Source organism: Diaphorina citri, unplaced genomic scaffold (genome assembly GCF_000475195.1).
Source record: "Diaphorina citri unplaced genomic scaffold, Diaci psyllid genome assembly version 1.1 scaffold159, whole genome shotgun sequence".
Classification (NCBI taxonomy): Eukaryota; Metazoa; Arthropoda; class Insecta; order Hemiptera; family Psyllidae; genus Diaphorina; species Diaphorina citri.
The window spans coordinates 151168-167329 of record NW_007377596.1 but is presented as its reverse complement, the minus strand read 5'-3'; the positions used below and the strand labels follow the sequence as shown (position 1 = coordinate 167329).

Below are 16162 nucleotides of genomic sequence, written 5' to 3'. Positions count from 1 at the left end.
GTACTACTTACATGTTATATTATGATTGACAAGAATAGATAAATATTGTAACTTTCACCTCAAGTTATAAATTAATTCCAATAAAAACACATGCAACATTCACGAGAAACAGTTAGAAGTCACCGGTTATCACCTGTACTACAAAACTAGAGCCTTAACCAACGTGCAGTTGAAGGGAAAAGCTGTAAGGAACACAGGCAACACAGTAGGCAAACAAAAGAGAGAGTCAGAAGTACCACGGAGATAAGACAGAAACAATATTAATGAATTTATTTAAGACTTGTAATTGTTAAACATAACTTAAGTAAATTAGCAAGACAGAGACAAGGCAAAACTAGAACACCATGGAAAACAACACAAGACAGTGCAAAGGAAAGGAAGGCAGATGTCACTACTGTACCTCAGTCTGCAAATCTGGTTTCCGATTCAAGGCACCAGAGCGCGTCTGTGCATCGCGATCACACGATTCAGCTTCGTTCAAATTCGTTTCGGGTGTTTCCGGCTGGGACGCACTCTCGCTATCATCGAGTGAGCGGAGTGCAGTGCCTTCCAGCTCGCCCATCTCCCGGAACAGAGCCATGAGTTGGGGAAGCACAGGGCCCAGGGGCCGAGGGGGGCGGGGTTTCTTGTTTCGCTTCTTCTTCTTTTTCCCGGTGGCGGGTTCGGTTTCGGGTGCCCCCTGGGTTAGGGCCGGATAAGGCCAGAATCCTGGACCGCAGCTACTGGCGCCTTCACAGTTCTGGTTATACATACAGGCAGACGGTCAGGATAGGTTTCATTTTTCGTCAGTTTGACGTTGACAGTTAAAGCAATAGAATAAGGTTTCATTTTTCGTCAATTTGACGTTGACAATTAATTCAAATTTGTATAAAATAATTGGCAAATTGAGAGTATTGCGAACTACAAACACAAATATAAAGTGATGTGACACATATAAAGCCAACCCTTCATCTAACAGTTCAGAACATGCAACACAGAGATACAATCAGAAATGAAAGATGAGTCGCTCATCTGATAGATCAATTATAATCCATCTTAATCCAAAGTCCAATATTAATCAATCATATTAGATTAATTTTCCTAGTTTTTTTTTTTTTTTTTTTTTTTTTTTTTTTTTAAAAAATCGACATTTTCATGTTGCTCAGTACGGTTGGTTCCTTTACTATCAGTGGTGGTGGAAGGTTGCGTAGCTCCTGTAACACGAGATATTTTGCGATAGGTCGCGGGTTCGAATTTCGTCCAGGGCAAACTTACAAACATTATCCTAAACAGATAAGGTTCGTTCTCGGAACGGTTGGCTTTCTCCTCTCTTCACTTTAGGGACCATAAAATCTCAGTAGTTATAACTACCCCTTGAAGTAATGCGAAAGCACTACCGAGGTACAAAAAAAAAAGTTATAACTACTGAGATCTTATCAAAAAAAAAATTAAGGAACATGGCTTTATATTATGACGTGACGTCATCTAGATCAACTTACCATCTGTCTCCCACAAGCTGAGCCTTGGCTATCTTCTTGGCCACAGTACAATGGGCCACCACATCACCCCAGGAGAAGGCCGGGTAATCCTTAAGGTTAATAGGTCGCCTATAGTACATCTGGTACTTGTCTGGGAACTCGTCAATGAAGAAACCATTGCGACAGCGTTGCAAGATCTTCACGATGGCCTCTTCAATCGCATCCGGGATCAGGTCCCTGTGCAAGTACTTGGCAGGGATCTAAGGGATAGAGTATAACACAGGGCTTTGTATTTGAAATTAAAATAGAATATAGGTAGCTTGTTTATCCTGCTCGAATGAGACAAAAAAATCCCTTTACCCCAGCAGTCTAAACAAGGCGTATTAGTGAGTACTTGGCAAGGATCTAAAGGATAAAGCGTAATACATGGCTTCGTACCTGAGTATAACATCTTTTGTTCGGCTGTTCCAATGGACGTATTTTGAATTAATCATATATTACACTATGGTCTTGCGAATTTTTCTACCTTAATCAGTTTTGAAAGGTTTGCAAACACTTTTGCCCTGTTGCGATCCCCTGATTTCTTCTGCATTTTGTTTAAGTAAAACAGGACAAAATCTTACATTTTCTTACACAGTAAAACTTTCACTTACCTAAGTGGAAGACGATTTGAAATTTGATAAAAGGAAAAAACCTTACACTGGAAAACTTTGACTAATCTACGTGAAAGACGAATTTGATAAAATCTTACCTTCTGTTTGGGATCCAGCAATATCCAGTCTTCACACGAGCTTAAATCCAGAACACGAAACACAGACGGCAACTTCTCCACAAAACTAATCAGTCCAAACTCCCCATACTCTCCTCGTGTGAATGGGACCTTGTACTTCTCTTCGTATAGGGATGGTAGATCAGAACACCTGATGCCTGAAACACAAGATTAATAAAAAGAATGGAAGGTATTCCATACCTCGGCTGGGATTGAACCCACGCCCTCCTGTTTACCAGGCGAGCGCCTTGACCACTACACCACCGAGGCAGGCCTTGACCACTACACCACCGAGGCAGGACCACAAATAGAGAACATAAGTTAATAAATAATTCAAGAACATAAGTTAATAAATAAATCAAGAACTTAAGTTAATAAATAGAGGATATTGGAACTAAGCAACCTTCAAATAGCCCTAAAGGATGGGTAAAGCTTCTACGAATCTGCGAACCTCCGTGCCCCAGTGGGTATCACACTAGGCTTGCACGCCGGAGATCCCGGGTTCGATTCCCGACGGGGTCAAAGTTTTTTCGGCTCTGTGCTAGGATTTCGGGGTGTACTCCGCCTTGTGAGGACAATTCAGTAGCTACTTTTATCGAGTAGTGACCAGTGGCGACATCACCAGTGTAAAAAGATTGATAATACGAGTAGATGAGAATATTAATAGTAAAGGACTTAGTAATGATACCCAAAAAAGTTGTGAAGAAGCTTTACCACAAACAATAATTCATGATGTTAGAACTAAAGCTAGCCTGCCTAGTCATCTTGACGGGTAGCGCGTCTGCCTTTTAGGCGCTAGGTCGCGGGATCGGTGTCCGACCGGGGCAGATTTTATCTTAACAGATAAGGTTCGTTCTCGGAACGGCTGGTTTTCTCCTATCCTGTGCTCCTTCTCTCTTCCATTTTAGGACAACAAGACCTTAGCAGTTACAGTTCCCTCTATCAAACTTCTTCTTCTTTTTTTTTTTCAAAGTTTTTTGCCGAATGGAGGGAGGGTAAAATCCGTCTCTTAAAACTTAAAAAGTTACACAGTTAAAAAATCTTACCTATTATAGTTTCCACGGTATAACCCATATCGAACCCAGACTCTGCTTTTCTCTTAGCCGTACTAACAGGTACCAGGGGCGGAGGACTAGATGTGATAGGGGAGGATGGGGCAGGTTCGGCTAGGGGATCGTCAGAGGGGTTAATAATGGACAGGGGGTCATCCTCATTCGGCCCCGGGAGAATCGCTTCGTCTGCCCCTGCTTCTGAAAAACGAAATGAAAACATCTTTAATACATACTACATTGATTTTTATTTTCATTATTATTTTTTGTTAGTCTATTTTTCTTTCTTTCAATATTTAGCTGTTGCGTTATCGTGTGACAGTCTTTTTGCCCCACGGCATGTGTAGGTATTCCATACCTCGGCTGGGATTGAACCCACGCCCTCCTGTTTACCAGGCGAGCGACTTGACCACTACACCACCGAGGCAGGTTACCTGGCTAAGGGACGTTAAACAGGTAATAGACCAACTTAGTCTGACCGGGGGACTTTAAACAGGGAGTAGGTATACCAGCCTGAATTTCCTTTGCTATAGAAATAGCAAAGGTTGAGTGAAAAGGGCATCCACTCGTAAAATTTGTAGCCAAAACCAAATGTCAGCCCAAAGCAATCACTCTAGTTAGGGCTGATTGAAAGGCTGACGAAAAACGCCGACCCCCGTCTGTACACGGGAAGAGGAGAAGAAGAAGATATTCGACTTTTCGACTGTCCCTGTAGAAGCACCATGGCGGCTGTCCATTATTTTATAATGAAGCCGTATACAAAATGAAGAAAGGCTCCGTTAGTCTGTCACCTACGGAAACCTTTTGTTCATATTTAATGTTTTCTATCTCAATAGGTACCTACCTACATATTTTTAATAACAACATCATGTTGAATAATTTGGCCTGCTGTTTACAAAAGCCTTTTTCTGAACTTGATATCACAGCCTAGTTACCTTGGAAGGTAGCGTGAATGCCTTTAAAGGGCTTGGTTGAGGGTTCAATTTCCGCTTCGGGATAATTAATCCTTAACAGATAAGGTTCGTTATTCCTTCCTCCCTTACTGAAGATTAGGTTCGTTCTTGCTGGCTTTCTCCTATCCTGTCCTTCTCTTTTGATTTCCGGACGATAAAACCTCCATCATTACAGTGCCTCTATCAAACCTCTCCAAAAAATTAAAATATGATTTTAATTACCTATTACGTTTACCTACATAAGATAGTAATAAATAATATCTAAAATTATTCTATCTGCTGTAAGAAGTAACCAAATGACCGTCCTCAAGAGTACCTGAAGTTCTTATCAATAGGTAACTGTGATAAGAACCTTTGAATCGTCATGGATCATTGACAACCGTTATAACTCAGTGCATTCAAATCACAAACCTTGAAGTGTGCAAATAAAATTAGCTACGGTTGCATTTTTTGGCGGAAATTTGTTCATCAGAATCAGGCGAATTTTTTTCTGGGAAAATTATATTGTTCGACTTTTTCGCTGTCCTGAAAAGCGTTTGATACAAGTCAGAGTTCTCGTGAATTTCTTACTACTGCTACTCCCAGTATGCTGTATGCGTAATGCTGAGAGGAGTGGGGGGAGGTAAAACTTATAAAGTGATCACTAAGTTGGGACTAGGCAAGTCATTAACAATGGGGCTCCCGAACCATTGTGTCCTGTTTGTGTTCCTAATTCTACTATTTGGACCTATTTACATATCAGCAGGTAAGCCGAATTTTCTGGATGTTTGTCTGTTACCCGTATTTTTGATGTTTTCTGGATTTTTATCTCAATTCCAGTGATCCCTAGTAATGATTTTTTTTTTCTTCAAATTTTCGCAATTTATGAAGGAATTTAGAGAAGAGTTACATATTGTATCTTCTTCAGCTTTAGATAGGTACCTATATTGAATGCATGACTGAAGTGAGAATGTGAACTTTCCTATTTGTTTTATGTAGGGTAAGATCCCTTCCCTTCTCTTTCTATTTTTAGTTCACTTTTTAAATCTAAAACTTCACTTTTGTGATTCCTTCTTGTGACATAAATATGTCCAAAAGAGCCCGAGCCATCCGAAGATTTTCCTGGCTTTTTCTCAGACACGGATTCCGTTCTAGATCGTTTCATCATAATATTCTCTCTTTTATTTTTGCATGAATTCAAGTTGGACATTGATTTTTTCCACTTTTTCTTCCTCTCCTTCTGACTAGGTAATGAAAATGTGGTCAAATTGCAAATTTATTTTCTCTCCACACGTTTTACCATCCAGTTCTGTCCGGTACATTACAGAGTACAGAAATTTAACTCAGTTTGGGTTATTTTCCTTTCAAAAAACTTTCGGAAACCGAACTGTTTCCCTTCTGGAAACTGAAATGGCGCCTGTACTGAACTAAGCTGGTGCGCCATCGGAATCGGTTTCGTTTCCGAAAGGAAAATACACCTTTTCATGTACACAAGGGGCGAGGACCTCAGATGTTAGTCCCCTCTCAAAAAATAAAATAATAATAGCTTGTACCAGGCTCTAGACCAGACTAGGCAAATCTTGGGGAAAAAGCGAAGGTCTGTAAGCGAGTACGTATGTCAATGACATATTTCAAATCCTAACATGGTCACAAATCCACAATAGATCTGAAAAGATTGTATCTGTGATAATTGGTTTCCGATATCCTAAACAGATATAGGTAAGGTCCGTTCTCGGAAAGACCGGCTTTATCCTATCCTGTCCTCATTTCGGGAAGGCCTCCATTGTTACAGTTCCCTCTATCAAACATCTTGGGGGGGAAACCCTGTAGCCATGATGATAATTCTAAGGGCATGACCTAACATAGTCGACCGGCCGTCGATCGACGAGATAAAACTATGTTGTCGAGGCAGTGTGGACGGTTCAGTCGACATCGATCGACGGTCGACTGACTATTTGTGGACACCCCTTAAGACCCAGAGTTCGGAACTCTATCAAACCTTTTGCCTATTGAAACTCAAAAACATTCTAAGATCCAGTCAAATCGGTTCAAATGAGATCTAGCGGTTCCGTGATTGAATAAATCAGATAAATTAAGACGTCTCTAGGACGCAATTTCTTCTCACGACCAGACGATAGACACTTGAGTTTTGATTGAATAATTGCCGCATTTCCTCCGTATAATATCACTCGTATGTTGGGGGGAGCCTTTGAGATTTTACTAGCCCGACCTGAAACGCCAGTCTCATTTCGTTTCATGGGTACGGTAACTTGAATAGGTGTATTTTCCAGTGATCAGTGGTCGATTTTCCCGAAGGGGAAATAGGTACAACTAATTTGAGGATGTAAGGATTGTAGGTGGTGGAGTATGGCTACAATATAGCTACAGCCTAGACTCCTAGAGGGAATTGTAACTACGAAGGTCTTATCGTCCCGAAATCGAAGAGTGAGAGGGAAGACAGGATAGGTGAAAGCCAGCCGTTCCGAGAACGAACCTTGCCTTTTAGGATGAAGTTCGCCCCGGGCGGGAGTCGGACCCGCGATCTGATGCTTACAAGGGTGGTGCGCTTACATAGGCTGACAAAAGAAAAAAATAAATTTCCCTCCAAGATGAACAAATATTGTCAAAATTAAATCCGGCCTCTGGCTGGGATAGCACTTAGTCTATCGCGTGCATCAGGATCCCGATAAATTATTTACGTTTTAAATTGTCTTATGCAATTGAGTAGGTAACTGCCATGGAATGACGAGGATAGAAATCTTCTCGAAAGGTCGATTGAAATATTGAAAATAGACCTGATTCTAGAAACACAGATGATGAATGTCATAGATAGATTGATAGATCATAGATATTAGTAGGTAATCGTCAGTGCCGACATTCTTGACGTTCGCGCACTTCCCGGCACACTTGATATTTCTTGACGTTCGCGCGCTTCCCGGCACACTTGATATTTAAAATGGGTTTTGGAGAGGTGAGACAAAATCAATGGGTAAATCAAGAAAGAAAGAAAAAAGTTAGCCAAAGTTACGTAGGTATTACATTTTCCGAGGTGAATGATCTTAGGAACGAACCTGCATACATAATTTTATGTAGATATGACAGGCGCACGTTTGACTCAGGAACTTTAAGAGGCACATCTCCAGATTTCTGGCGTTCCGTCTCAAAGTTCAATCCGTTTCACTGGGCATTTCACGGGCCCTTCAGACCCTATCCCTAGGTCTATTCCCGATCCTGATTCTAATCCAAATTACCTCAGGTCAAGACGTAATATATAAAGGCCAGGATGAGAGGTCAAATAACCAGCGATAACGCCCCATATTGTCTTCGTTATGCAAGTTTATTTAAAAAATCTAATTAAATTTTTTGCTGAGTTCAGATATCGGGAGGTTATCTGTTTAACCCCTTAGCCTGGGTTCATATTTTCTCCAGGTCAAAATGGACCCCACTCAAACCACTGATCCAAAGGGAACAAAATAGATTAGCTTTCTTCTATATCTCTTCCCTTCCCTAAGTACTGAATAGAAATTTAGGCATTTGACAAAGTTTAGATACTGGTGTATTTAGGTAGGTAGGTACTTATGATAGGTATTCGACAAACCCTACCACCAGAAATTTTGCTTTAAAATCCCCGTTTTGATCATGCAGTTTCAAAGTTCATATTTTTAGTGGATGTGCCAGAAACACGAAATTTTAAAATACCCAAAAAAGACGAGAATGGGAATGTAAGGAGGGAGAGAGAAAGATATAGGTAGGTAATATTTTCAGTAGATATCTGAATGTGCAAAAAAGTTCTCAAATTTCAAATACCTACCCTAGATGAGTAGGTATAACTACCTAGCTTTTACTTAAACCTATCAAAGCAAAGAGTAGGTAGCAGAATAATTACATATTGAAGTAATAATATAACTTAGTCAGTGATAAAATTGCGTGGAATTTCTCAATGAAAACCTTTGTATCAATTAGTAGATATCTATTTTTAATTACCTACCTCTACACCTACGTATAAAATTCGGTTCAATAATAGTACTATCAATGGCCTCACCTTTCTAGGATGGGCATACTTTTTCCAATCCATCTCAATGGAAATTTTCCATCTCAACACTTTTCCCATATTGCCCTTCAAATGCCTGAATAGAGGTCCCATGTAACAGCCTCGTGTAAAAGGTTACATAGTTCAACTTTGATAAAGAAGAGAGAGGAGGAAAAAAAAAGATTTTTCACATCTTTTATCGCTATTCAAACTTCCTGTCGACTTGGGGAGAGCCTAAAACAATCAACAGTGGCTATAGATTTCCCATTGTTACTGATGTCAATAAAATTTGTTGATAATAAGTAGGTAGGTATAGGTATGAACCTATGTAGGTACCTGCCAAAGACAAGGAATATTTTATCAATAAGCAAATAAACCCATTGATTACCTACCAACATTAGCCTACCTTAGGGTGCCTATTAGAACATGTAACATTTGTAACCTACCAATAGACCTACTACCTACCTATATAGATATACGTACCTAGTTACCTCTTAATTTTGGTACCTAATATACAATAATAATTATTTTTACGTGGCACAGCCTTTGTTGGTTTCTAATGTAAAAGTCCTTCACTCTCGCAGTCTAAACAAGGCCTTACACTCGTCTATTTGATTGTTAATAAATCACATGTGCAACATTTTTAAAGAAAAACAACATACCTACGATAAACGTAAATACAAAATGAGTTTCTACGTAAATCACATTGGAAATACATAAATTACCAAATACCAAGTAGAAAATATAATTTAACTGTCTATTGGTAGGTATCTCCCTATACTTATCATAGGAACCTAATGGGTAGGTAAAAGGATTCTTATATCATCGCAAGGTGTAAAATCAGCGTGATGAACCAAGGTGGATTTATGAATCTCTTTATATCTTACCTAAATCAAAGCTATTGTTAGCCAGCCTAGTTAGCTCGTTTGTCAGCGCGTCTGCCTTTTGTAAGAGCTAGGCCGCGGGTCCGATTCCCGCCCGCGGTGGTTTTTATCCTGAATGGATAATGTTCGTTCTCGGAACGGCTCCCTTTCTCCTATGCAGTTCCCTATATCAAAGCTCTCTCTCAAAAAAGCTATTGTATCCAGATGGGTATACCTAACGTTTTCATCATCTACCACTTCTGGGAAAAGGTCCGTCATGTGTACACTTCTGGGAAAAGGTCTTTTCTTGATTCCTCCACTGATTTCCATCCTGTGATTTTACATTCTTGCCGTTTTAGACCTTAAGCTTAAGGTGTGTCCAAACATAGTCGACCGGTCGTCGATCGACGAGGTGAATCTATGTTATCCAGGGCTATCCAGGCAGGTTCACTCGACATCGATCGACGGCCGGTCGACTATGTGTGGACACACTTTTAGATAATACACTAAATTCGTAGCTAATTGATTGATTGCATTGATGTGTCCCCAGCCAACACCAGAACCTAAAATCTTCACGTACACATCGAGATCGTAGTCAATATCTCCGGACAATGCCACCTGTAAGAACAATGAAAAACATGAAACATAAGGTACAACGTTAAAATCATTAGTTTCCGACGGATCATTGAAGTTAAAGAAGTGTTTGGTATCCGATCGGTTGACCATCTGGAACGTATCTACTGCTGGTTATGGGATGGATTTATGAGGACTTACGAGGGTGGTTATGGAATTGAGGATTGATGTGTCCCCAGCCAACACCAGAACCTAAAATCTTCACGTACACATCGAGATCGTAGTCAATATCTCCGGACAATGCCACCTGTGAGAACAATGAAAACATAAACATTTATGACAGTGTTTGAACATATAAGTACAACGTTGAATTCATCAGTTTCCGACCGATCATTGAAGAAGCGCTTGGTATCCGATCGGTTTACCATCTGGAACGTACCTACTGGTGGTTATGGGATGGACTTGTGAGGACCTTTGAGAAGCTGTTCGAAGCCCCAACGAGAAAGGTGCGGTGGCATAAAGCCAGTTACGACCTATGATGACTGATGACCTTAGTTGAAAGGTGTGCCCTTTATGCCTCAGCTGCCAAATTAAAGAATAATAATTAAATCTGTGAACCTAAGGGCCTGATATGGGAAGACATCCAACGAACTATTCAGAAACATCCGAAATTCGCAAACATCCGAAATCGGATAAGCACTTAAAGAAGAAAGAAGAAGAATATTTGGCTTTAGGAGTCATAATCATAATTATAGGAGCCATATAAACAGGATTGTGGAGAAGGAGAATTAAGGACTTATCTCAGTGGAGAGTCTAATTAGCCCTACTGAATCTTTTGTTTGCAGAACTTGAATCGTAACCAACAAAGTAAAGATAGCCATGTTCATCGTAAACAACCGAAATCGGATAAGCACTTTAAGAAGAAGAATATTGGCTTTAGGAGTCATACTCATATAATTATAGGAATACAAACAGAGGATTGTGGAGAAGACGGAAATGCCGACCCCATATAGAAATGGGATAAGGTTTAGTGAAAGAATACCTACACAGAAAGGTGCGGTGGCATAAAGCCAGTTACGACCTATGATGACTGATGACCTTAGTTGAAAGGTTTGCCCTTTATGCCTCAGCTGCCAGATTAAAGAATAATAATTAAATCTGTTAAGAAGAAGAGTATTTGGCTTTAGGAGTCATACTCATAATTATAGGAATACAAACAGAGGATTGTGGAGAAGGGGAATTGAAGACGGAAATGCCGACCCCATATAGAAATGGGATAAGGTTTAGTGAAAGAATACCTACACAATAAAATTATTATACACAGAAGCCTGCCTCACAACTTACAATAAAATTAGAGGAAAATCTTCCCGTGACTTACTTGGCTGTTTTCGGGCTCTTGACTCCTCCTCCACTCTTCAGGATGGACCAGGCTTTGGCCAAATCTTCCTTCTTCGCTTGCTTCACGATGCCTACGAAATCATTGAACTTGTTGGCTCCGTCAAAGAGAACGCTGGGCTCCACATGATCTACAACGCTCTGTACGGATTTGATCAGAGTGTCCACTGTGGCGGGTCCCGATGAAATGTGGGCGGCTTCGAAAATGAGAGATCTGGGCGTGGTACAGCCAGCTGGAATAGAACAGAATTACACATTAAAATACTTACCCTCTAGGAGCAAGAGCCTCATTTTATGATGACCTATTTTAGTAGGAATTAGGAATTCCACCGTAGTGATATCAGTGAAACTTAAAGGTGTGTCCACACATATTCGACAGCCGTCGATCGATGTGCATCGATGGCTGATCGACTATGTGTGGACTCACCTTAATACTGCTGAAGTAAAGGGACTCGTTTGAGCGTTATAAACAATGACTATAGGTTATAGGTATTGCTAGACGTTATTCCTGAAATGGCCCATCATCGCGTGTTGACTTACCATCAGACACGGAGCCTTTAGCGTGAGACACCAGGGAGAGTTTGGAGTGGACTTTGACCTTGGCACCGGATTCGGGGGATGCCAAAGGTCGGTAGATGTAGGTTTCGCTCACGTCAGATTCTTTCAGGACTCCGTTCTCGAATTTCTGCTCCGAGTCGTAAGTGGGAATTTCCGCGGAGGACATTGTCCATTATTTTCTAGGGACATCAATCACAAGTCAATCAGGAAGTCTTTATAAGAATACATCTACAAATTATAGCGAATGATGGTTCTTATCTCATTCTGCATTGCTTGACATACATCAAAGGGAAAAGCAATCTCATTAAACTTCTTATGGTTGACAAAATTACATATTAACGTGACTGACGATCTTCTATACAGCTGATTAGACTCTGTAGCAATTTGATTCCCGGTTTTACGTTAGTAAAATTTTTATTTGGTGTAATTTAGGGTGCACCTCATTATGATGAAATCACATCACGTGACGTGAAGTCACGGGGAGTCAGAAAGATGTAGTTCAAAGTTTTCCCATAGTATTGTAGGTAATTTCGTTTAGGACAGACACACTTTTCTATCACGCTACATGACGACGAGATGGGCTACTCTATCCGTAACATAAGATCGGTACTGATAAAGATAACAGATACTCGTAATGGTTGTACTTCGTAGATTCGTATAAGCTTAACCCATTCCTTGGGGCAATTGCCCCAACACCTAAACCTCAGAGTGGGCTTTTTGTGTATGAATTGTTGTACTTAAGTGACGACGAGATGGGCTACTCTATCCGTAACATAAGATCGGTACTGATAAAGATAACAGATACTCGTAATGGTTGTACTTCGTAGATTTGTATAAGCTTAAACAATTCCTTGGGGCAATTGCTCCAACACCTAAACCTCAGAGTGGGCTTTTTGTGTATAATGGTTGTACTTAAAAAGCATATGTTTTATTTCACAGTGCCGCAGTAGAACTAGTGGGCGTCCTCTCAGTGGATGGCTATGTGGCAGAGTCCGGACTTAAGTTGACATCAACCTTGCACTCCTCCACTGGAACCGAGATATTCTTGAAGAATCTACCCACTTATGGCGTTGAACTCAAAGTGGGCGTTCCCCTTAAGAAGCAAGACATCATCAACTTCAAAACGGAAATCACCTCTGTCGTCAAGGAACCTGGTCTTGCCTATGTTGAAACTCCGATCAAATTCAACGTGAAGAAGTGAGTCTTTCAAACTTCAAGTAAATCTTATCGCCCGTCTGATGAGGGACATACTACGGGATGGGCATGCTACGACAAGACCACAAGCATCAATGTGGCAGTTGTTTCATTGCTATGGAATGAAAACGGCAATAAAAGACTCATCTTTTTTTTACATAATCTGAAAAAAGTGAGGCAATGAAACGTGAAGAAGTGAGTCTTTCAAACTTCAAGTAAATCTTATCGCCCGTCTGATGAGGGACATACTACGGGATGGGCATGCTACGACACAGACCACAAGCATCAATGTGGCAGTTGTTTCATTGCTATGGAATGAAAACGGCAATAAAAGACTCATCTTTTTTTACATAATCTGAAAAAAGTGAGGCAATGAAATTTGGGTTATTCCACAAGCATCAATGTGGCAGTTGTTTCATTGCTATGGAATGAAAACGGCAATAAAAGACTCATCTTTTTTTACATAATCTGAAAAAAATGAGGCAATGAAATTTGGGTTATATTTTCAGTCTCTCCTGGACGATTCTGCTTCCTGGCAAGTCTACTTCGGTGCTGGATCTTTGGCCAACAGATATTTCCGAGAACACTCCGTTCAAAATGTACCCGAGTTTAGTAACTTGCTGCAAAAACTGGCCGAACCTCTGAAGGGAGGTTGTATAGCCAACAAAGAAGGGGAAGAATACAAGGTGAGTCTACCTACACGCCTAACAAATTCAACATTATAACATACATATTTTGGCCATATGAACCGGCCCTTAGTTTTAGGCGTTTTGCCTTTTTTTTCACTCTCGCTAGCTGATATCCATAAAAATATGTACCTACACACGACCTCCGAAGTCCAAATACATATAGAAAATTAATCTTTTTTTTCTATCGAGGCAGTGTGGACGGTTCAGTCGACATCGATCGATAACCGGTCGACTATGTGTGGACACGCCTTTACAGATCTCTGAAAGGATTCTGAAAAAGGATGGTAGATTTGTTTTCAGCAATTTAACTCTCCCAATTATTGAGGGACTGTATTAGGACAATTAGGAACCTACTGCAAGTGAAGATAATTGCTAGATAAGGTGTATTTTCCAATGGTCAGTTTCCTGGAAGGAAAACACACCTATAGTAAGTAGATAGTGAACATTTGTTGGAAAATGGATCAATAGACCATAAGCAAAATTTAGATCTCAGACCGATTTCGAGTCATACATAAAAAGCCCACCTGAGGCTTAGATGTAGGGGCAGCCCTAAAAGGTGGGTTGTTTGGGTTAAGCTTTTACGAATGAGTTGCCACCTGGAAAAATAAATAACCTGACGTGATTTTTCAGGACTTGCAATCGTCTCCCCTACTCTACCCCACTTACGACTCGGAGCAGAAATTCGAGAACGGAGTCCTGAAAGAATCTGACGTGAGCGAAACCTACATCTACCGACCTTTGGCATCCCCCGAATCCGGTGCCAAGGTCAAAGTCCACTCCAAGCTCTCCCTGGTGTCTCACGCTAAAGGCTCCGTGTCTGATGGTAAGTCAACACGCGATGATGAGCCATTTCAGGAATAACATCTAGTAATACCTATAACCTATAGTCATTGTTCTTACCATCCATCTCATTTACATAACTACATTTTATTGCTTCCAGTGAGGTACTTCATCTTGTCCCACTTGAGAAATTTGAAATCCACCGTCAACCCATCTAAAGAGGCCGCCAAATTCCTGTATGGCGCCATTCCCGTGCCTCCCAAATACCTCAAAGTACAAGATCTCCGCAAGTACTCTTCCAACCATGAGTTCTCCTATCTGTTTGATTCTTTGAATGTGGGCGCCAGTGGAGAGGGTAACATCATCTTCTCTCCGAAGTCATTCGTGCCAAGAGTGCTGTCTCTCAATTTGACCACTCAAGTGTTATCCGGTGCCAAGGTCAAAGTCCACTCCAAACTCTCCCTGGTGTCTCACGCTAAAGGCTCCGTGTCTGATGGTAAGTCAACACGCGATAATGAGCCATTTTAGGAATAACATCTAGTAATACCTATAACCTATAGTCATTGTTTATAACGCTCAAACGAGTACCTTTACTTCAGCAGTATTAAGGTGAGTCCACACATAGTCGATCAGCCATCGATGCACATCGATCGACGGCTGTCGAATATGTGTGGACACACCTTTAAGTTTCACTGATATCACTACGGTGGCTCAAGTGTTCGGCCAAGCCTTCAACGTTTTTGAAGTAAGTAAAACAAAATGAGTTCATAGCGAATAACTTCCTAGTGATCCAAAAGAACCAAAAAACACAACCCCGACCCTAAGTTGTGACTTTCGTTGGAAATGAATAGCTCCCCTTAAATGGGATTTAGCTAAAATGGAACTTGATCCAACGCAATATTCTAATGCTGTGCACATCCTGGTACAGGAAAAGAAGAGGAGTCTACTGCAAATTCAAAGGACCGGTTCTTAAACCCAATTGTTATTTCATGTTGATCAAATTTTAGATGTTTCTCAAGTGGAAGTCTACATTCGTTTTAACAATAGATCACTTTCTGAGCTAAAATTGAACTTGATCCAACGCAATATTCTAATGCTGTGCACATCCTGGTACAGGAAAAGAAGAGGAGTCTACTGCAAGTTCAAAGGACCGGTTCTTAAACCAAATTGTTATTTCATGTTGGTCAAATTTTAGATGTTTCTCAAGTGGAAGTCTACATTCGTTTTAACAATAGATCACTTTCTAGGAATCATCAACACTGTTTTATACTGATAGGTATAGGTATTGAGAAAAGTATTAAGGAGCAAAGGAACCAATATACACCACAAACCTAATAATATATCTATTATTTGTAAATTCAGGTGGACATCCGTGCTGAAAATCTTGAATATCTTCTGGAACGTGAATTCGGACCTCGCGGTAGATTCAATAGCAAAGAAAACCTTAACAATGTTACGAAAACAGCCAAGTATTTCTATGATGAGCTCAAGGACAAATACAAGAGACTGGTGCAACCCAGGAAAGCCCGTTCCGCTGAAGCCCTTTTCGATGAAGAAACCTTCGACAGCAAATACAGAAATGTCCGTCCAGACTCTGCTGAGGAATTGATGAGAGAAGACGATGATGATTCCTTGGAGAGAACGAAGAGATCAGCAGACAGTGATGCCTTCTACAAAAAGGTAGGCTATCGGTTTCTTTATGGTCATTCACCCTGGTTTCGAAGATTAATTTGAGGGCATCAATGCGTTTAAGGTAGGTGAATTGAATAGAGACTCTATACCATCGGGATCGTCACCTAGGTTCGGTTGAGGAGAGAGGGAAAATTTAAGCTTGGGTGAAGAAGATAACAGATTTAATTATTATTCTTTAATT

General features: G+C 40.6%; 2 protein-coding genes across 2 annotated transcripts in view; one reads left to right on the top strand and one right to left on the bottom strand.

Moving 5' to 3' along the window:
• Positions 1-11031: 11031 nt before the first annotated feature.
• Positions 11032-11792, bottom strand: LOC103505252 (apolipophorins-like). Its single transcript, XM_008469577.3, has 2 exons — positions 11609-11792; positions 11032-11301 (listed from the first exon to the last, which is right to left on the bottom strand). Exons 1-2 carry the CDS (start codon positions 11790-11792, stop codon positions 11048-11050), a joined length of 438 nt encoding a protein of 145 aa, XP_008467799.1. The 3' UTR covers positions 11032-11047.
• Positions 11793-12202: 410 nt separating this feature from the next.
• LOC103505251 (apolipophorins-like) overlaps positions 12203-16162 on the top strand; it is a 16579-nt gene continuing 12619 nt past the window's right edge. The window contains 7 exon segments of the mRNA XM_026820588.1: positions 12203-12273; positions 12566-12815; positions 13330-13506; positions 14140-14332; positions 14378-14709; positions 15005-15034; positions 15652-15969. Coding sequence (XP_026676389.1) covers positions 12203-12273; positions 12566-12815; positions 13330-13506; positions 14140-14332; positions 14378-14709; positions 15005-15034; positions 15652-15969 — 1371 coding nt within the window.

Coding starts and splice junctions, on each gene's coding strand:
- LOC103505252 (XM_008469577.3), bottom strand. CDS start 11,792: ATGTCCTCCGCGGAAATTCCCACTTACGACTCGGAGCAGAAATTCGAG. Junction 11,302..11,608: donor TAAAGGCTCCGTGTCTGATG/GTAAGTCAACAC, acceptor GTTCTATTCCAG/CTGGCTGTACCACGCCCAGA.